The sequence below is a fragment of the Sminthopsis crassicaudata genome, chromosome 3, assembly GCF_048593235.1.
Source record: "Sminthopsis crassicaudata isolate SCR6 chromosome 3, ASM4859323v1, whole genome shotgun sequence".
Classification (NCBI taxonomy): Eukaryota; Metazoa; Chordata; class Mammalia; order Dasyuromorphia; family Dasyuridae; genus Sminthopsis; species Sminthopsis crassicaudata.
Genome location: NC_133619.1, coordinates 241869432 through 241892667, shown reverse-complemented (window position 1 = coordinate 241892667; position 23236 = coordinate 241869432). Strand labels below are relative to the sequence as shown.

At 36.7% G+C, this 23236-nt stretch overlaps 1 protein-coding gene across 6 annotated transcripts in view; it reads left to right on the top strand.

The window, feature by feature from the left end:
- Positions 1–6171: 6171 nt before the first annotated feature.
- PLCXD1 (phosphatidylinositol specific phospholipase C X domain containing 1) overlaps positions 6172–23236 on the top strand; it is a 38458-nt gene continuing 21393 nt past the window's right edge. Inside the window, exons 1-3 of one of the 6 annotated variants that reach the window (XM_074300268.1) lie at positions 6189–6362; positions 11456–11507; positions 20911–21066. In XM_074300268.1, the coding sequence (XP_074156369.1) occupies positions 20985–21066 (82 nt within the window). In that variant the 5' untranslated portion in view covers positions 6189–6362; positions 11456–11507; positions 20911–20984. Of the gene's footprint in view, positions 6363–11455; positions 11508–20910; positions 21067–23236 lie in introns of all 6 variants that reach the window. The other 5 variants (XM_074300272.1, XM_074300266.1, XM_074300269.1 and 2 more) reach the window with 5 other exon arrangements.

The following is a 23236-nucleotide window of genomic DNA, read 5'->3' as shown; positions in this document are numbered from 1 at the left end:
GAGTTGAGTTAATTATCATTGGGTAATTTATCTTGTAAGGATCTCTAGTTGTCCTTACTTGTTACTAACTAATAAAACTATTAAACTACAAAGGGCCAAACTCAGATCTTTTTGATACTCTATCCCAGTGGTGTCTAATTCAAATAGCGACCCATGTCACTATGATCATATGTAAGTATCACTGTGGGCTCCATATTGACTTAGTTTTAAATATAATATACCTATGTTTTATTATATTTTAATTTATTTTATTAAACATTTCCCAATTACATTTTAATTTTGATCAAGATACACTTGGGGATGTTATGGGTTGCATATGGCCCATAAGCTGTATATCAGAGCCTCTATTCTATCCCTTTTCAAATCAACTTTAACCATTTATCCTTTGGGTCTGACTCTTCAAGTAGTGCTGAACTCACTGTATTTTGTGTATTTGGTTTTCTGGGGTCATAGATTTTATTTCTGTCTTCCTTCCTGGATTTTTGTTTCCTTTGAAGTTCTGGACATCTCCAGTGCTATTCTCACTATGTTGTAGTTACTTTTTGGAATATCTACCCTGGTGAATGAGTTTCATCTTTTCTTTTTCAGTTTAATATCCTTTTAACTGATAAAAATCCTTTCCCAAAACTACAGGCATATATTTCTATTAATCCTTGTTAGAAGCAACATGTATTTCTACTCAAGTCCATCATTCCTATAAAAACTGGAGTCGTGAAATACGAAGAACTTTATAGTTTACAAATTGTTATCCTCAAGGAAATTCTATGAAGTAGGCAGTGAAGGTTATCATTATTGTTACTGTAAGTCAGTATGAGGCACAGGGTTTGAATCCCTCAAATGTACTGGGTTTTTAGAACAGTGTCACAAGGTGTCTCCAAAGAATTTCTAGGCTTAGACTGATGAGGTTTAGATTCAGAGAACCAAAATGAAATTAGGGTTTCTGGTGGTCAGGGAGCTAAATGATAAAGTCTACTGGCAAGTTCGGGGTTCAAGGAGCCAAATGGAGAGGTTTGACTCCCCTGTAATCCCTTGGGATTCAGTGCAAGGGTAGGGAGTTTTGGGGAATCCCTTCTGGTGGTGCAGAGGTTCTCTGTGAAGGAATTTACAGACCCAAAACCCTAAATTGATAAAAATAAGTTTATTATGGGGATTGGAAGTAAGGTTAGAAATCCTGACAGGGAGGCATAAAGTCTGGTTAGGGAAATAGGTTGAGGGTAAAGAGAGGATGGCACTGGAAAGAGGATTCCAATGGACATAGGCCCTTAGCATGGCATAGTATAGCATAGCCTAGCATGACATAACATGGCATGTTTGGAACCTCTGCAAAGAGAAGATTTAAATTTGGCTCTTTTTCTAATGAGAGATTTAGCTAAAAGGGGCCTATGGGTGCAGTCCCAAATTGGCTCCTCACAGGGTTTCAGCTGGAGCTAGAATTTGAATTGAATTCAATGAGTTTCAGCACTGAGCCGACTCCACCCAGATAACCAAAGATGAAACGGTTTGTCCCTTGTGGCAGGGTCCTTCACTGAGGCAGAGTTGAAGGAAATTTTCTCCTTTAAGGATTTTCAGATTTTTGGGGTCCCTTCTTCAAGACCATCTCCAAATCAAGAAGACAAAAATTTTTTTCTGCTGTTGACTGTCAGGCTAAATTCCAAAAAAGGGAATTAGCAATTAACAAGGGGAAAGATGCCTTAAGTCAGGGATGGCTAAGTTCCTAGAGAACTTGTTTCCATAAGATGGGCAGTTTCTAATGAAACAGCCATTGTGACACTTAGTAAGGAGGCAAAGTTTCTAATGAACTAACCATTGAGATATCCTAGTAAGTGGAGTAAGTTCCTAAAGGAGTTAGTGTGTGACACTGGTAGGCTAAATTCCCAAAAAGGAGTTAGGGAAGAAGTGTGATTGATACCAGTAAGTAATTTTATAGGAGAAAAATAAGCTCAGGGGTTGACACATATATCTTGGCCTTTTGATTGGGGCTATGCCAATTTTGTCAATGCAAGGAATTCAACTAGGGCCCATTGCCCACTTAAGGACAAAATAATCCTGTCAATGTTCCTACTGCTTGCTTCAAGAAGTAGTTCTGATTCCTGATTGTATACAGTAATTGCCACCCTCTCTTGTTAATGCCCCTGCTTATTAGCCCACCTGGCTATAAAGGACCAGGTCTTTGTTGGAATTTTATTTACTCTATTCAGGATACTAGTGGAATTGGGAAATTTGATTTAACTCCCACATAGCCTCACAAAATCAGCTAAGATTATTATGAGCAAAATTATGGAGCAGCAGACCTGTGATCATTTGAGTTAATTTTGCCACTGGGTAAGATTTGGGACTTGCCCTTTAGGTAAAGAGTATTTAAAGTCAACATCAAAACTCTGGAGTTCTTTAGGTCTCAAAACATTTCTTTGACATTTGCTTTGAAGTTTTTTGTTGGGAGGCTTCTACCTGATGTTTTGTTTTGTTTTTTCTTTTCTTCTGTATACAATCAGGAATCAGAACTACTTCTTGAAGCAAGCAGTAGGAACATTGACAGGATTATTTTCTTTTCTTTTTTTCAACTGTTTTTTAACTGCATTGGGGACTGGTTTTACTAGAGAGTGTTTGAATATATTTTATTAAATGGATTACTTATCATTCAAACTTTGAGTGATCCACTACATGTGACTTGGAGCTATGACCCAGACAAATGTTATATACCATTTTACAGATGATCCTGCTGATGAGATGAGGTTTAGCACCAATGATGAGACTGAGGAAAGCAATCTGCACCAAATGATGGAAATGCTGTAGGCACCAAATGTTGGGGTTCAGTCTTGAGACGAATTCACAGGCCCTGGCTTCCTGGACTGAAATGCCTCAGCCAGGAGGGGCTGGGAATCTGAAAGGAATCACAAATCAATAGGAAATACAGTTTCTTAAAGGGACCACAAGCTACTTCAGCCTTAGGTTTATTTAGAAGAGATTACAGAGAAAACGAAGAGATACAATAGACATCAGGAATGGTAAATATGACATAGATTTGGGAGAATATATAGCTAGCAAGAAACTGGTTTTTAACAATTAACAATGGAAAAGATAAATTTCCCAGTGGCACTCACAATTAGACAGGAGAAAGACATATACTCCATGAGGTGGGAATATGCCATTGACTGGCAGGCTAAATCCATGGAGGAGTTCAGCACCCTAAAAGAGTTAGTTAGCTATAAAAAAAAAGAAATACCTCATGAGGCTTGGGGGAGGGGTCAGGAGAAAAACACCTTGAAGAATGAGACAGGGGATGGGGAGAAAGACACCAAGAAGAATGTTGGGCAAAGTAATATGGGCCACAGATTTATAGGGGAAATTTAACTTCAGGAAGTTAACATAACTTGACTTTCTGACGATACAGTAAGATGGGGTTACCCAAGAGTTTCACAGGGGGTGGGACTATAAGGTTGAACTGATCTCTATCAGTGCCCTTCCCTGATTGTCTCAGGAAATAATCCTTTAGTATGTCAGGCTTTCTCTGCCAATCCTACCCTAACCCAGGAACTCATCATTTGTATAATTTCTAGAACATTGGTTGTATTTGATAAAGATTTCTTGAAGTGACTATAATTCATTGAGGAAACAATGTGAAAGATATTAAGTGAACAATTATGGAGAATGGGAGAGAGCCATAGGATAGGGAAGGCAAATATCTTGCTTTAAAAAAAAAAAAAAAAAAGAGACAAGAATAAAGTCTATGAACTATGGGCTGGTGAACTTGACTTTGACTGTTGGCAATATTCTGAACATTTTGATGAAGTCATGGTTAGTGAAATATGGAAAAGACACCAAGATAACTTTATCAAGAACACAAAGACAGTTAGTTGGCACAATGAATAGAATTATACACCTGGAGTCAAGAAGACATATTCAGTATCAGACATAGGTGTGTGACCCTAGATAAGGAACTTAATATCTATTTGGCTCAGTTTCATCATCTGTGAAATGAGTATTATAATAATAGCACCTACTTCCCAAGCTTGCAGTGAGGATAAAATGAGACGTTTGTAAAGTGTTTTGTCAATCTTAAAGCACTATCCAAATTCTTGTTATTATAAACAAATCATGTCATAGTAACCCTGTTTCCTTTTTTTATAAGGTTAATAAATAAGTAGATGGGATACATTGGATATTGTTTACCTAGATTTCAACAAAGAATTTGATAAATATGTTTCATGAAAATGTCACATGATATTCTTGAAGATAAGATGAAGAGATGGATAGTACAAATTAGATGGATTTGGGATTGGTTGAATGACTGGATTCAAAGTAAGCCTCTACACAAAAACACTACAGAGGTAGAATCAATAGAACTTGGTCATGGATATGTAGAGCAAAGGACTGGGAAGAGTCAAAAATGATCCTGAACTTTTGATCCTGGATCACTTGGAGTGATAGCAAAATAGAGACGTTAAGAGAAGGAACTCCTCTGGGGAGTGCAAGATGACAAAGTGATTTCATCAGATGGACCTATTTCACTTTAAAACACAGAAGTCATATGCTTTAACTTTTTACAACTCTAACAAAATGATACCAAGAAGATAAAAGATGGAAAGAAAGGTTCCATATACACAAAAAAATCTCAATAACATCACTTTTTGTATTACCAAAAAAAAAAAAAAAAAACAAAAACAAAGAAAAGAAAAATTTAGTAAGTATCTACTATATTCCAGGACTGTTTTTCATAAATATTCTTATTTAATTCTCTTAACACAACTCTGAGAAATAGTTCTACTATTATCTCTCTTTTACACTTGAAAAAATTGAGGCAGATAGCATATAAATAATTTTCCCAGAGTCACAGAGCTAGTCAGATTTGAACCAAGTTTCCCTGACTGCAGGTTTAATACTGTTTTATTCTAGCTTTTCTGAAAGTTGGAAGAAAGTGGGCTGCCTGTGATTTGGGAAATGGGGTTGAAATAGTATTATGTTGTAAGAAATGACTATATACTTGGTTTTCCAGAGAAACTTGGAAAAACTTGTATGATACAGTGTGAAGTAAGCAGAACCAGGAGAATGGTTTACATGATAACTATGATGTAAGAGAAAATAATTGAATAAGACTTCAGAATGCTGATTAATGCAGTGATTAATCGTGACTTCAGAGGACTGACATGAAATATGCCTTCCTTCTTTAAGCACAGAGATGGTTGGCAATAGGTATGGAATGAGCCATATGCTTTCAGATGCTTCAATGCTGAGAACTGTTTTGCTTAATTCCCCTTATTTGTTATAAGGGAGCATTCCATCAGGTGGTGGTATTTGGGAAATGATGAGAATGTGAAAAGATCATCAATAAAACTTTTTTTTTTCTTAGAAATTAAACAAAAATGAATTTCCTTCCCTCAGGTTACTGATTTTCTTTTTTTATGATTGAAATTTATTTCAGTCAGACAACAACAACTAGATCTTAGCAATGGAAAAAACACAGTAGAATTTAAATGATTCAAACATATAATAAATCATGTACTGAAAACCAGGACTGGATGGTGAGAAAAAATGTAGCATAAACAAAAGTCTATATCATTTAGAGACAGAAGACCTGGACTTGAGCCCTAGCATTTCCCCCTTTCTAGGGGCCTCAGTTTTCACATGTGAAAATGGACTTTAGAATGATCGTAAATCCTCTTGAAATTCTTTTACCATTCTAAAATTCTAGGAGTTTTTCTTGAGACCCTTTATAGCTATTAAGCTTTATAACAGTGGTAACCTATTATTTCTCTTCCCCCTTGAAATCTGAGAACTAAAAGTTGTAATTTATTTGCTTCCCCTAGAGAGTCTTTGAAGTTTCACCACAAAGAGAGCAACAGAACAAATCCTGGATCAGATTTGCTCAGTAATTAAAATACTGCTTAAATTTCCCCTTACCCTCAGGTGCTTCAGCTCCAGATGTTGCAACAGTGAAGAGTTGTGCTTCAGGGAGTATATGTTTGACCAAGTAAACCTCAAGTCCCAAAGATGAAAATTATTGTTTTCTTTCCTGGCCTGGTTTCACTAAACTTTTGGCTTCGGACAGGTTTATAGTGCTTTCTACTTTCAGGGAACTTAGAAATGTCAATATATTGGGAAACCTACAGCTTCAGCCAGACTAGCTCCTCCTTTCCTCTTTTGCCTGGAGAGGGAGTAGGTGTTAAGAGTATTGGCCAATCACAGACTGAGATAGGCTGAAGGCATGTTTGTTTTTAGGAAGTGGAGTCCAGAAATATGGCTTTGGATTACCTATGGCAGAGTAGGAGGAAGAAGAGAATAAGGCACTGAAGCTGCGATGTAGAATCTTTTTATTTTTCTTAAAGAACTGACAGACTCACACTGAGAAGTCAATACCCTGTGAGGTAAGTGTCAAATTCACATTTAAAATGTCTTTTTCCTATTCTAATCTTAGAATCCTGTAACTACCAGGATAATAAGTTTGCACAAGGATTTAAGCACAATTTGTAAAATTTTATCTGTTCCTAAGGGTGGAGGAAGACAAAGGAAAGGAGAAGGAAGAGAGGAAGTGTTTGTCTAGAGCAGTGGTTTTTAAAGTATATTCTGTCTTCTAGGTCAAAACTATTTTCATAGTAATAAGAAGATATTACTTGCCTCTTAAAATACTCTCCCCTTTTCCAACTACATATTTGTTTAAGGCTGGAGTTTCTTCATATACTTCAAACAGGACAACATATGGCAACAGATTGAATACAGAAACTGAGAAGAGAATCCAGTTGGCTTCTACTATTAAATCAGAAATTAAAGTGATTCATGAAAATACATAAATTAATGCCACTCTTCTCACTATTTTGGGGGAAAATATAGTTATTTTAATATGTTATTTATGATAACATGAAATAGGCTTATTATTTTAGAATGATTATTTATCCATTTTAATATCTAATCTAGTAAATATTAATAGATATAATAATCCACATAAACAAAATTTCTTTGGAGTTCTGAATAATTTTTAAGAGTACAAAGGAATCTTGAGACCAAAAAGTTTGAAAACCACTAGAATATTGTCACTAGTATTGATGTAGCTTATTATAATGGAAAGCTATCACTTAGTCATCAGTTGCCGTGACGTATTTGAATTTAGGCGTCTCATTGTACTTTTAAAGGTGAACTACTCCCACCCCCTCATTTTACAGATGAGACAACAAATTACCTCATTTTACCCACACAAAGTTTATATATATATACATACACACACATAAGTCTCAGGTCCTTTCAAATCATTTCTTTTGGTTTTCCTTGTAAAATGAAGGAGGTAGATTAAAGATCTCAAAGGACACTTTTGGTTCTAAATCCTATAATCCTTATCTGGAGAAAGTAGGTGGTTGAGAACTCATCTAAACATGGGTATGTTTACTGGAACAGAGAGAATATTAAAACATACTAGGAGTTATGGTTAGAATGCTCAGTCAGGAAAACGGGAGTGAATTCTGCCTCAGACTACTGGTTGGGTGACTCTGGCAAAGACACTGCAACTCTCTTAGCTTCAGTTTCCTCACCTGTAAGACAAATATAATAATAGCATCTGTCATACAGGATGATTGTGAGGATCCCAAATTAATATGTGTAAAGTTCTTCCCAATCTTAAAATGCTACATAAATGTAACTATTACTATAGCTATTATTATACTTTGTCTCCAGACATAATTCTCTGAGAGACTATTACTATTAAAAACAACATGGATTCAGTTTGCTTATTGTAAGCAATTGGCTTACAATAAGAGTTCTTTATCATTTAAAAAGAATGATTTAACAGTTCATCAATGAGATCAGCACAGCTATTTTAATGCTGCTTCACTGCTGCTATGTAACCTGTATATTATAAACTAATTGATTGTACATTGACATTTAATCAGCAGTAAACACTGTACTGGTACATAGTACTATGTGTTAGGCATTGTCCTAAGTGCAGTTGATACAAAAAGAGGCAAAAGATATCCCTTGCTCTCAATGAGCTCACAACGAAATTTGTGTGTGTATGCATGTACATGTATATGTGTATGTGAGTTCACACCTTTCTTTAGTATTGCTTGTTTATTTACATGTACTGCAATGTATCTTATTCCTCTGGAAGGAGGCTGAAATCACAACATATTTCTGTTCAATGATATTCTTTGAAAGATAAAGGATACTGAGTGTTGATCATGGTTGTTGAGCCAACCAAGATTTTTGTCTTTTGTTTAACCCTATGTGAGTTTTGGTAACATTTTTGCAATGTCGTTTGTAAAATCCTCTTAGTGTATGAGCATTTATTTTTGTCCCATTTTGATCTGGAAAATATCTTCATGGACCTTTTCAGGGGACTTCCTGGAATGTAGAGGTGACACTGGGCTCTCACATACTATGTCAGGGGGGTTGCAAGTTCCAGAGGGTCCTTCTAAACTAGAAAAACTGTCATACATAAATCAGCACTGTTAAGTTTCAGAGTTTTATCACTATAGGGCTATCAAGTATAGAGTTGTTAATTTATGTTTAACAAGAGCTGCTGCTGCTTCTCCTCCTCCTCCTTCTCCTCCTTCTCCTCTTTGTTCTTCTCCTGCTTCTTCCTTCTTCTTCTTCTTTGCTGAGACAATTGGGGTTAAGTGACTTGCCCAGGGTCACACAGCTAGGAAATGTTAAGTGTCTGAGGTCAGATTTAAACTCAGGTCCTCCTGACTTCAGGGCTGATACTCTATCCACTGAGTCACCTAGCTGCCCCTCACCAGAGCTTCTTAAAAGAAAACAAAAACGTCATCTACTAAGGTAGATGGTATACTGATGGTAGAGGCAGTGTGACCTGATACATGGTGTCAGGAAGACCTCAGATTTGGACTCAAGGAATCTTGACCCTGGCTATCCCTACCCCTGAGTTTGAATACTTCTTGTATCATTTCTTACTTTGCTTTTGACATTAAGATCTATCTCTGAAATAGAAACTAAAGTCTTCCAGGCTGGTTGTCCCTCCTTTTCTCTTGACTCCTGCATTTCCTGATGCTGCTCTCTCTTCTACGTTTTTGATAGTTGGTTGATGTTTCCTAGTTTGTCTGATATTCTTCCTCTGTTCTTTGGTCTAGAGGAAATGGATCTAAATATTACCTACCTTCTTGGCACAAATAGGCCATTTCTGCCATCCTCTGTGTTGATAGCAGGTTCTGTATCTTTTATGAGCTTCTCTCTGATCCCTATGCTCTACTCACATGGCTGCCACCATATCTTCCTGTCTCCTAGATTATTTCAGTGGAAGTCTAGTAGAAGCTTTTTTGCCTCAAATATCTGTCCAGCCCTAGGTTTCCACATCTGCCAAAGTGATTTTCCTCAAACACTTATCTATGTTACTTCTCTATGAACTAGGTGCTATCACTGTATTATCCCCCGCCCCACCCTTTTTTTAGAGATAAAGAAACTAGCTAAGGGATGATAAATAATTTGACAATACCACACAGCAAGTTAGTGTGACAGGAACAATTGAAACTCAAATCTTTCTGACTCCATTAAGGTCATCTCCTTAGAACAAGCATTATCTTTTTACATAGAATATTTCAGTGGCCTGTTAATTGGTCCCTTTGCCTCAAATGTCTTCCTACTTTTTCTAGTCTATCTTCAACACAGCTTCTAAGTGACCTGTTCACAGATATGAAAATGGCTCCTACTCAATAGACTCCTATTATTCCTATAAAATAGAAATTCCTCTTTGGCTTTTAAGGCTCAACCTCTACAGCCTCATAAGAATATCACTTCCCTTCTCATTGCTATGAAAATATCCAAGGATTTGTTGATACATGGTACCACTGCCAATCATACTTATCAATCTGCAAAGACATTTTAAGAATTGGTCTTTATCATATATGCTCAGATCATTGGCTCAGGGTTCTGAATTATCACTGACCCTAAAATAAAGTTTTCTCAAGAGTTATGTAGTTTTCAATTACATCAAGGAAAAAAAAAGGAGATACAATTAGGAACTATATTTCAAAGATACATTTGTAAAATTTATATTATGCTAATGGAGAAAAAGGAGGTTTACATATTAAAATATAACAGGATTAAAACTATGTCAGATCAAGTTGTAAACTGATCAAGAAATCTAAAAATTTACAGCTTACAAATATTATCTTAAACAGAACCCTAACCAGTTAATCATCCTGAGTTGAATAACTGGAAGTCTCAATAAAATTCCATACTATTGGCCAGTTACAGGATTTTCTTTACAAATAATACAGCTGAGCTGGAACCAGTTAGAAAGGAAATAAAAAAGTTTTACAATATCACTTCTACAATCCAGTGAAGCTGGCCTTTTTTGTTCCTATCTCCATAGCTTTATACTGCCATACTCAATGTTTGGAAAGTATTTCCTGTTCACCTGTATCAGACTCTTCAAAACATAGCACAGGCACTATATTCTCATAAACCTTTTCCTGATAAATTCAGACTAATATCTATCTCCTTCTTCCTACTTACTTTGTATTGATTTTCTTTATAATTATATGATAATCCTTATGTAATATATTATATTGTTACATTATTATATCTATCTATCTATATACATATATTTATATATATACATCCCTATCTCTGTCTGTCTATCTATCTACTTATCTTTCTATTTGTGTTCATTGTTGGCTTTCTATTTTGCCAAAGAGCTATAGAATATTTTGTATTGAGATCTTTTATTACATTGATTTATTACATTGATTACAAATATATTTTTTTCTTTCCTTCCCTACCCAGCAAGCTATTTTTTTATAAAAAGAGAAAAAGTATTCATGAAAATTAACCAAAATATCAAGCATATCTGACAATTATCCATAGCTGAATGATAACTATCCTCCTTGGTTTTCCCCCTTCACACCTTGAACATATACACATGCAAGGGGGAGGTATATATTTTTTTCATTTTATTTCTGGTGCTAGGCTTGTGCCTTATAATTATGTGGCATTCAGGTTTGTTTGTGGGTTTTTCTTTTTTTAAGAACCATAAAATGATACAACTAAAACAGGGATATGCTAAGGCCGGATGACCCATAAGAGCAAATTATTCAATTTTCAGTATGAACACCCCAGAAATGGGAAAATCCTACAAATCAGAGCTTGCTTTGTTTTTTTGTTTATTGGGTTTGGTTTGGATTTTTTTGAGATAATCAGAGTTAAATGACTTACCCAGGATCACTCAGTAAGTATATGAGGTCAGACTTAAACTCAGGTCCTCTTGAGTTCAAGGTGGGAGCATTGGAGCTGCTTGCTTGAGATCACACAAATAGCAAGTGGAAGAGCTAAGAGTCAAGCCAAGTCTTCTATATTGGGACTCAGGATCTACTTACTCCAGGGCCTTGTTCTATTGTCTGTGTTGGAAGTAACTGCCTTATTGTTTGGTCAAGTCCCATTCTTCATGACCTCATGTGGGCTTTCTTGGCAAAGCTCCTGGAATGATTTGTCATTTCCTTCTCCAACTCACTTACAGATGAGGAGACTGAGGCAAACAGGATTAAGGACTTGCCCAGGTCACCCAGCTGGTAAGTGTTGAAAGCCGGATTTGAACTCAGGGAGAAGAGACTTCTTCCCATCAGGCCTGTCTGTCCTTCATGTCTTCCTCTGTGCTGTGTAGCTGACTTGTAGTTGTCCTTATCAATCCTTCTCAGGGACTACAGAGCACAGCCAGTAGGGTGATCTCACAAGAAGCATGATGGAAGGATTATGGAGCATCCAGCTTCTTATGGGTGGGATAAAATATTCAAAATTACTTGTTTCTTTATATAAACTTGTATTAGAAGCAGCTAGATAGCATGGTGGATAGAGCACTGGACTTGAAGTCAAAAAGACCTATATTCAAATTCTGCCTTAGACATTTATTAGCTGTGAAATTCTGGGCAAGTTACTAAATTTCTTTCATCCTAAATTTCTTCATTTGTAAAATGGGGATAATAACTCATAAAATTTGTAAATAACAAATGAGATGATATAAGTAAATCTCTTTGTAAACCTTAACTTGTTTAATTGTTAATTATCATATGCTTATATTGTACTACGTGCTAGGGAGAATAAGAGGAAAGATGAGGAAGGAAAGAGAACTGGTATTTATTAAGCACCATGTGTTAAACACTGCTGTGTGCCTTACAAATATCATTTCATTTGATACCTTGCCTGTAGAAGCCTACAATATAGTGTGAAATATTTTCTTCTTACAAATTTTTGTTGAATACCTACAAGGAAGAGTAATGATTGAAATGGATGATTGAAAACCACAAATAATACCAAAATTCTATTTTAATGGTATTCTCTTTCTTTGATCAAATTTTTACCAAACTTGCTATTCAAAAGCAAAATGGGCTAGTCTGAGCATCTTTTCCACCTGATGCACACTGTCTCATGGAGATAACATACTAATAGGTAAAATTATTTTCTGGGAAAATGCTCAATGGTTGCAGAAAGCATAGAAGGTCCACAAATGAGGCAGCTGAACTCTGAATTGAGTGTAGATAAAAATATTTTAACTTGCTGCCTATACTTTTTAAACATTTTTCTGAGCTATGGGTTGTCAGTCATTTAGTTAGGACAAATGCATTGAAGATGTCATGTAATTTATTATCATCCTCCTCCTCTTAGGATAAGTCTTAACAGAAAATTAAAATTCCAGTAGGAACTGGGAAACTCCTTTATATAGTGCCTGACTTCCAAGTAGGGCACAGGTCTTTGTTGTTGTTTTCATTTTGATTTTCAGTTCCAAATTCTTTCCCTTCTTCTGCCCTTTCCTCTGGCTTGGATCTTTGCCATTTAATGGCAAAGCCTATATGCTCCTGAACAAGATGGCACAGTAGATAGAATGATGGTCCTGGAATTAGTATAAGTTCAGATCTGGCCTCAGACACATAAAAACTATGTGATCATGGGCAAGTCACTTCACCCCCATTTGTCTCAGTTTCCACACTTTTAAAATGAATTGGAGAAGAAAATGGTAAACCATTCTAGGGTCTTTGCCAAGAAAACCCCAAATAGGGTCACAAAGATTTGGGCATGACTGAAAACATTAACAACTAATATAGATTAGATAAGGCAGAAAATAAAAAGAATAAACAATTATTTTTTTCATGGACAATAATCTACTCACTAGACAACTAATAAGTTGTGACTCAAAGTAAATCTGTAAGCCATTTGTTTGGAGTTTGGAATGCACTTGTTTTTTACTGCTATAGGGGAAGTCTCTGTTATGAGATAACGACACATATCACCTATAATTAAAATATTTATATATCAAAGGCTGCCACTCATATACCATGAGTTAATCTTAGCTGGTTGAACAAGAGTATTCAAAAAGATGTTAGGGGACAACTAGATGGCACAATGGATAGAGCAACAGACCTGAGGACCTGGGTTCAAATATGGCCTCAGACACTTAACACTTCCTAGCTGTGTGACCCTGGGCGAGTTACTTAACCCCAATTGTCTCAGGAGAAAAAAAAGTGATGATAGTGAGGTATTTTTCTGAAAGGGTCTCTCCCAGAACCCTTATCTTTGAGAATAAACTTATTATGGCCCTAATAGGTTCTAGAGCCAACAACTGAAACAGAGCCTCCTCTTTAAGAATTTAAAGTTTACAAAGATTAAAAGTTTACACTCCTGTATTGTCTTGGCCCTGATTTATTTGATATTCTTATTGTTGACTGGCATGAGAATCTAGAAATCACGTTTGTCAAATAATGCCAGTTAGAAGGACAGTAAATATGATAAAAGACAAAATTCAAATACTGATTTGAAGTGAAATTAAATCTGATAGCGATGTAGTTAGATCTAAAAATGTCTGCAAAAGTCTGAGATGGGGAAGATAAGGCTTAGTAGCAATTGATGGGGCAAAAAAAAGATTTTTTGATTTTAGTTGATTTCAAGCTCAAATAAGAACCAAAAGTGTGGAGTCAATGCTATAAAAGCTAGCACAAAGAAAAGTTGCCTTAGGTGATAATGTCCAGCTCAGGGAATGTTATAGACCCACTATAATCTGTGCTGATCCAATGAAATCTTTAATGCTATAATCAATTATGCATATGACTTAGAAGAGAGACTAAGAAAGTAGAGAGATGACCAGCATAAGGACTGGCATCAAAATCAAGTGGAACAGTTTACAGGTCAGGGGATATTTATACTGGAAAAGAGAAGAGAAAGGAAAGATATGGAAGTTGTCCAGAACTATTTGAAGGATTGCCAAGAACAAATGGGATTGAATTTGTCTCTTTTGTTCATGGAAGCAAAATTATAACAAATGAGTAAAAACTTACTGGGGCGGGAAAATATGGATATTTTGACTCAAAATTAGGAAGAACTTTCCAATAATTAGAAAACTTTTAAAAAAAGATTTGCCTTATAAAGTAGCGAGTTCCCCATCACTAAACATATTTAAGCAGAGGCTGAATAATCATTTGAGGATATTGTAGAAAGTTTTTCCATGGTTATTTTAAAGAGGTTCTAAGGAATTTTAATGCTATGAATCTATAATTACATGGAAATTTTTCTCATTTCCAGTTCTTTCTAGGTATGTAGACCATGGCCTTAAAATCTTAGGAGATAAGAGACCAGGGGAATTCTTAATAAGTAACTAAAAATATTAGCAAATTTAAATCTGAAAGTCCATTTCCTACAAAGTTAGAATTATTCATGAGCTTGAGCATCTATGATTGACATTCACACTAACATCCAAATTTGATTGTAGGCAGTTAAGATAAAGGGTCATATGAAATGTGAAATCAGTGTTCTCCTGTTTAGAGCCTCATTTGATCTCTGAAATTTTTTGATAATTCTTTTTATTGTCAATAATCAGTGGTTAGGCTACCATTTATGGGATGAGATATTGGACAAGTAAATTTTGATTGAAAGAGGTGGGCTCCAGGAAGTAGATGAAAAGCTCTGGGTGCCTTTGGAAGGGTAATAGGTTTGACAGGCAAAACAGACACAAACTAAAAAAGCATAAGTGGATATTGAAAAGAATGGGTAATACTACAGATGACAAGTATCACCTACTTCCCTTTTTTGCTACTGTTGTACTTCACCAGACATTTGGATTGTGACATGGTTAGTTTATCTTAAAGATGGATCTGAACATAGTACTCTGTATCCCACATTTTGGAGTACCTTTAACCTAATAGATCAGTGGCCAGTTGCCAATTGTAGTTGGAGGAAGGAGCAAGGTTTATGGAAATGTCATTATGTCATCTTTGTGGGGGGGAGGCCCCTTAGGGATGAGAGACCCTTTTACATCTTTTCAAGGGAACAACCTGCTCTAAAGGGTCATTATTGGATCTGTGGTTTAACTGCCTATACTCACCTACCTTTTAATTGGACAGGGATTTGTTATATTGGACCAGGGCCAAATGACATGGAAATCTAGTAAGAGAAATCACTAAAAACGTTAGGAAACTTGCTCGTGTTTCCTGTACAGACTTGGACAATGTGAAATTATGTTACAAAAATTTGAAGAGATCTCAGTGTACAAAATTAGAGGAGGGACTGAATGAGATGAGGTGAGATCTTTCAAGACAGTTGAAGTAAAGCTTCATCTTCTTCAGTGTTTGAGTAGGCCTGAAGGACTCTGAACATCAAGGGCATAATTGAGTTCCCCTCTCATGATATCTCCTCCCTATTTCACCCAAATATGGGCAACTATATACTTATTGGTCAAGTTCAATTTCATGGGCAGATCTCGAGTTTAGAATGTCAGACTCTCAGCCAATGAGGATGAGGGTCAGTAGTGGCAGGGGGTGTTTTGCGTTAGGGATTAAAGGTGCTGTCCTGCCCACAGGAGGCGCTTCCTCTCTTCGATAGTCTACTGGAAGGGTGGGACGCCCTTCTCGAGAGAATGTACAATAATAAACTTTGCTTTTCTCTAAAAAAAAAAAAAAAAAAAAGATGGATCTGTATTGGTCTATCGAAACCTGGGAGGAGAGTCAAGCTTTTATAAATGTCAAGGTAATTAGACAAAGCTATAGCACAAATAAATTCTGTATGGTATTGCTGTTTCTGACCATACTTATTTGCTGCCCCAAGCAATTTTTATTTCTTTAATAAAGGCAAATGTAAAGTCTTTTGTGTGAGTTGAAAAAAATCAATTTTTCAGGTAGAGAATGAGGAGGGAATGATTAGAAAATAATTCATATGCAAAACATCTTGGGGTTTTAGTGGACTAAAAGTTCAATATCAATCAATAGGGTAATATGGCAACTAAAAGAAGTAATTTGTTCTTAAACAATTTTTATAGAGGTATATTATTCAGAATAAGGAAGTTGATAACTGCTGTATTAGCCCCAGATTGGGAATATTGTGTTCAATTCTGGGCACCAAATTTTAGCAAGGACATTCATGAATTGTAAAGTATACAAAAGAAGGTACCGAATGGTGCTTTATAAAGATCAAGTGAAAGATCTGGAGATGTTTAGTTTATAGAAGAAAAACATTAAGGAAACATGGTGGCTGTCTTCAAGAATTGGATGGGCTTTCCTTAGAAAAGAAGTTAGATGGGGGCAGCTAGGTGGCGCAGTAGATACAGCACCAGCCCTGAATTCAGGAGGACCCAAGTTCAAATCTGGTCTCAGACACTTAACACTTCCTAGCTGTGTGACCCTGGGCAAGTCACTTAACCCCAGCCTCAGGGAAAAAAAAAAAAAAAAAGAAAAGAAGTTAGACTTAGTCTGTTTGGTCCCAGTATAGAATCAGGAAAAAAAAAATATGGAAGTTGAAGAGGAAAAGATTTTGGCACATTGTGAAGGAAAAATTGATAATCCAAACTGCTCAGAAGTAGAATGGGCTTCTCTTTACCAAAGGCCTTTAGATAGAAGCTGGATGACCACTTGTCAGAGATATTGTAGAGGGATTCTTCTTCAGGTCCATTTTGGGCTAGGTGACTCCTGAAGATTCTTCTAAGAGTCTATGAAAATTTACTTATAGCCAGGAAGATACAGAAAAGTATAAGGGGGAAGGAAGATACTGAAGATGAATTGATTCATTAAAAAATTTCCCCTCTCCACCTTAGTCAGTTAACAATTATTTGTCAAGTATCTATTATAATTTCAGGAACTATGCTAAGAACTAGAGACACAGGATACTAAAAATAGTCTGCCCTCAATGATCTTACACTAATAATAAAGGAAGACAACACACAAAAAGAGGCTAAAAATTAGGAGACGTGGAGGGGGCAAAAGAAATAAATACCCTACATGGGAACAGGATAGAAAAGTCAGAGAGGACCCAAAGTTGTGTAATAGTTGAGGTTGGGAAAAGGATTCTAAAAGTTTGGGGTCACAAGTTGTGAGGTGTCTCAAAAGAATTTGCAGACTTGAACCCATTCTAAGTCAAGGGGCAAAGTTTTATTGTAATTATAATGCCAATTGAATTGAGCTAAGCTCCAGAAAAGACTAGCAAGGGACCTAAGAGAAATGAGATAGATATATAGGGCAAAGTTGGTCAGAACTTCATGTTACTTATTTGCTAATTTTATGGCTTACAAGTAGGATGAAGGGTGGTCTATTCACTATTGTCTCAGGAACTTGGTTATCACTGACCAACAGATTATCTATTTGACAGTCAGTAATGTTTGTAGGACTATTCTAAGGCCAGAAAAATCATTGACAGACAGATTGTTGGAACAAGGGCACTCTCTTAGATCAGAGGGCTTCAGGATTAATATATCTTTCCTAAAATCTAAGGGAAGAAAGATTATTACATTCCTAGGCCAGAGGATATTTACAATTATTGACAGACAGATTGTTAGGACAAAAGGTTAGAAAGTCTCAGGATCACCAATCCTAGGTCAGAAGACCTTTACAATCATTGACAGACAGATTGTTAGAGAAAAAGTACTCTAAGGTCAGGGAACTTCAAAATCAATGCTGGCTCCCCTAAAAGCTATATTATATCACAACCAGTTGAGAAAGGAGAAAATTTTTTGAGCTGAGTTCCTCCTTAATGGAAGTATTGGAATTCATGGATTCACCTCTAATTAGAGATGATGATGGGATGCAATACCAAGGCTGATAAGATCTTTCAAGGCAATAAGGTTTTCTCATTATGACTTTTCAGATCCTAGGTTTCTAATTTTTATTATTCATATTTAAAAAAAATTCTTACTATGATGAAAGACCTGCTCCAGAAAATGCGCACACACACACACACACACACACACACACACACACACACAAGATATGGTCTCTGTTCTCAAGAGGCTTCATCATGAGTCTTTAGGGATTATTTTGGATTATTGTATTTTTGAAAATAGCTGCCATTCATAGTTCTTCATCTTACAATATTGCTGTTACTATGTACAATGTTCTCTTAGTTCTGCTCACTTCACTCAGCATCAGTTCATGTAAGTCTTTCCAGGTTTTTCTGAAATTATTCTACTTGTCATTTGTTATAGCACAATAATACTCGATTTTTAGTTCTTAGAGCCAATAAAGGAAGTATTTTTAAAAATTTTCTTTGGGATACAGATCTTGTAGCGGTATTTGAATTACAGGGTATGTAGTTTTATAAACCTTTGTGCTTAGTTCTAAACTGCTCTCCAAAATGGTTGGATTAGTTCACAACTCCAATAAATGCACTAGTGTCCCAGTTTTCCCACAATTCCAAATATTTATCACTTTTTTTTTGGGGGGGGTCATATTAGCTAATCCTGTTGGATTAGTGTGAGAATTGAGGGTTAGAGATCTCCCAACAGCAATGGGATCTTCTTGGCCAGTGGCAGGCTTTGTGAAAGAATTCACAAACCCAATGAATACAGGCACAAGGCTTATGGCAAAGAATGGGTTTATTTATGGTAAGAAAACAGTAGGCTAAAAAGATAACTTTCTTAGCTGTCAAACTCCTGATTAGGAATTTAGCAAAGATGGCTTTATACTGAGAAGAAAATGTCTTCATTGGTGGGCTAAGTCCAGAAGGGCATTTAGTTAAGATGGGTTGACAAACCCTTGATAATATTGGGTTAATCTTGGCCTGGAGGTGGGGAGCAGTTTGAGTGACTATGTCCCAGGTCAAGATTTCCAGTTGAATTGAGATTACTTATCTGGGAATTGTCTGGGAAGGGTGTGCCTCTCCTGGAGGCTGGGAGAGTTTGAGAGTTAGGAGCATCCTTCCCCAAAGGTTCCTTTCCCACACCTCTCCCAAAAAAGGGGCAGAGTTTACATCAGGGTCCCCCAAAGATTAAAGGGGATACAATTTACATCAATCCTATCAGTTCTTTCTTAAAGAACTTTTCTTTTTTAAGATGATGGATTATATAATTATATATAAATGGTACCAAGTGGTACATTCATTAAATGCTAAGTGAAGTCTTTGTTGGAGACCCCAAAGTTTCCTCAAAATTCTTGGTCAAAATAGGTGGATATGTTTTGTTCTCTTAATGAGTGGAGCTGGGAGGACTCTTTTTCAAAAGAGTCTCCTATGTCAAGGGAATCCTCACTTGTACCACTGCTATTTTTTGTTTGCCATTTTTTCTTTTTCATTATTTTTATTTTCCTCAATTACCTGTAAAAAAAAAACAAACAATTTTTTTTTGTTATACATGTACATTCATTTTTTACATATTTCCTCATGGATCATATTGGAAGAGCAAAATCAGAATGATGAGAGATAGAAAAGGGGGAACCCTGTTGGTCGGCGCAAAGATAGTAAGAGGTGCAGGATCCCCTGTAAATGAATTTACAGGCCCGAAAACTTAGATTGATAAAAAAGATTTATTGTAGAAATTTGGAAGTAAAGTTCAGTTAGAAAGATTCCAGGGCCAAAGGTGGTCGCTGGTCGGGCAGGAACCCTTACATGGCCAGAAGGATACCATGTTTGGGGGAAGGGCTCCTGCAAAGAGAGAACTCCAGCTTGGCTCTTTTATACCTAAAAGGGGCTTGTGGGCAGTACCCCAAGTTCTGGCGGGCTTTTCAGATAAGGAATCTTAAAGGGACCTCAACCCCTATCAAGAACAAAAGGGGGGTAGCTAGGTGGCGCAGTGGATAGAGCACCAGTTCAAATCTGGTCTCAGACACTTAATACTTCCTAGCTGTGTGACCCTGGGCAAGTCACTTAACCCCAGCCTCAAAAAGAACAAAAGGGAAAAATGATAAGAAAAAAAAGAGAAGAAAAAAAAAAGTGAAAACAGTATGTGTTGATCTACATTCAGTCTCCTTAGTTCTCTCTCTCTCCGGATGAAGTTGGTGCTTTCCACCCAAAGTTTATTGGCATTGCCTTGGATCACTGAATTGCTTAAAAGAACCAAGTCTATCATAGTTGATCATCACAATATCCTGTTGTTGCTGTGTACAATGTTTTCTTGGTTCTGATCACTTCACTCAGCATTAATTCATCTAAATCTTTCCAAGACTTTCTAAAATAAGTCTGTTCACCATTTTTTATAGCACAATAATATTCCATTACTTTCATGTGCCATAACTTATTCAGCCATTCCCCAATAGAGGAGCATCCACTCATTTTCCAATTCTTTGCCACCATTAAAAAGAGCTGTTACAAACATTTTTGCACAGGTGAATCCTTTTCTCTCTTTTAAGATCTCTTTGGGATACAGACCCAGTAATGGCACTGCTGGATCAAAGGGTATATGCACAGTTTTATAGCCTTTTGGGCATAGTCTCAAATTGCTCCCCAGAATGGTTAAATCATTTCACAACTCCATCAACAATGCTTTAGCTTCCCAGTTTTCCCACATACCCTTCAACATTTATCATTATGTTTTCTTATCATTTTAGTCAATCTGAAAGGCATGACATGGTATCTCAGAGTGGTTTTAATTTACATACTAGTGATTTCGAGTTTTTTTAATATGACTATAGATGGCTTTATTCTTCATCTGAAAATTATCTGTTCATATCCTTTGACCATTTATCAATTACCACTGTTATTTTTAGCAAGTGAAACCTCCATTTTTTTTCTCAGGGCAAATTTGATCTGTGGAGGCAGGACCTGAATTAACACTTGGGGTGGCTTGCTCTTTAGCCTGAATTTAGAACATGAGTGCTACCAATGCACAATGGATGTCTGAGCTGCCTCCCAAACTCTGGGACATCCCACTTCACCATCTATCTATTCCAGGTAAGCATTCAGTTGGCTTGTGTTGCTGTTTCTGAACAGGAAATGCTATTCATTGGAAAAAGCACTATCTAGGAGTCAGAGGACATGTGTTTAAATCCCATCTTTGAATTTTGTGATGTATGACCTTGGACAACTCACTTTCTTAAGAAACAAACAAACAAACAAAACCCCCAAACAACAATCTTTCTGGGCTTTTGTTATGAGCCAGAACTCTGTACTTAAAACTGGGATTCTTATCTAAGTGGAATTGATGAGTATGACTGATTTAATCTTACAACAAATAATGCTTTCCTAGAGATATAATGATTGGTTTATACTCAGTGTAGAGCATATAAAGCTGCGACAAACTCAGCTAGAGAGAGAGAGCAAGAGACAGACTCAGAAGGGCCAACACAGATTGGGAAGGGACTTAGAGCCAGATTCACTCATCCCTTCTCACAGCACCTTGGAGGCAGGTCTGTCCTCCTTAGTTTTTCCACTGAAACCAAGACTTCGGAAGGCCTCTAAGAAAACTAGCCTAGGCCCCAGGCAAGGAAAATAGATTGTGAAGGAGATAATAAAGGATTTGGACTTTAACAACTGGCTATTCTTGTGGTGATCAATCTGCTCAAAAGAAGGCTGCTCCAGAGACCTCCAGAAAACCAACAAGAATATTACAGGCTTCAGTTCATCTGTAAAATGAGGCTGTACCAGATAACCTTGATGTCTCAGCTCTAAATCTATACTTTCATGTCATGATCCTGTTCCCCACAAAGCCTTTGCTGTATCTGATGTAGCACCAACTGTTATTTAGGCACAGATGATGTGCTTTAGGAGAAGCATCAAAAGTTGGGATTTGGTCATGTGAAGAATTCACAGTAGTCATTCTCTTTGATTAAAAAGTAGATTTATTTAGACAAAATGATGGAATACAATACTAGAAATGGTAAATATGAAATAGAGTAGGAGAACATAAAATACAAGTTCCTTAGTGGACCTTATAATTACCCCAGTAAAAAGAAAACACCCAACTTCTGGGCCATGTCCTTAGCTGGCAGGCTAAATCCTGAAAGAGACTTAACATGCTGAGTTAGTGTGTTATAAGGAGGAGAAGTTGAGAAGCATAGTGGTGTTAGGGGAGATACCTCGTGTCAAGGAGAAAGACACCAAAAGGATGAACTGACCCAAAGGAGGTCAGGGAGCATGGCATGGCCATAAATAGATATTATAGAGAAAATATAATCTCAGGGACATGGTTGGGATTTCTGATAGGGCAGGGGGAGGTGAGGCTGCCCAGGACCTGTACAGAGGGTGGGCCTCAGGGGTCCAACTTAACTTGGATTTCTGACAGGGCGGGCTTCCCAGAGGGTGGGACCATGGAGCTAAACAGATCTTCTTGCTGCCTGCCTCAGGGATCAATTTTATTAATTATTCAGCTTCTCTCTGCCCAACACATCTATTATTCAGGACCTCATCAATTTTCTTTCTCTTTGCTAAAAGTAGTTAATTTTTCTAAGCTAAATGTGTGATGGGCAGGTAGATGACACAGTGTATAGAGCACTGGAATTAGGAAGATCTGAATTCAAATTCAGACTCAGATGCTTACCAACTGTGTGACCCTAGGTAAGTCACTTAATTCAGTTTGCCTCACTTTCCTCATCTGTAAACTGAGCTAGAGAAGGAAATGGCAATCCATTCCATTATCTTTGTCAAGAAACAGGATCATGCAGAGTCAGACAATTGAAATGACTGAGCAACAACAAATTTGTAGAATGGCTTTTCTCAAAGATTGATTCCTCTTCATGTCAAAAATTAAAAAAAAAAAAAAGCCTGTTTTATGGTTTGCTTCCTTTTTTGTGTGTCATCATAGAAGGAAGAAAATGCAGATGTTTCTCAGCAGGTGGGGAGATTCAGTGTTTGGTAGAATATGCAGCTGGTGTGTGAGTCAGACTCTAAGATTTGTCTTCCCTGAGGGGAGGAGACCATGTAGGTATTGCTCAAAACATTCGGTGAGAAGAAAAATCCACCCCACTTCCACTCCCTAGGTTTTAAGTAAGAAATATGTTAGGTCCTCTTCCCTCACTTTTTTTTTGTAAGGATTAACACCAGTACTTTTAGTCATGCTCCATTTGCAATCTAAATTCATTGTATTCAGCACTCCCACTTAAATTCTTTTTCCTCTAGTCAGAGC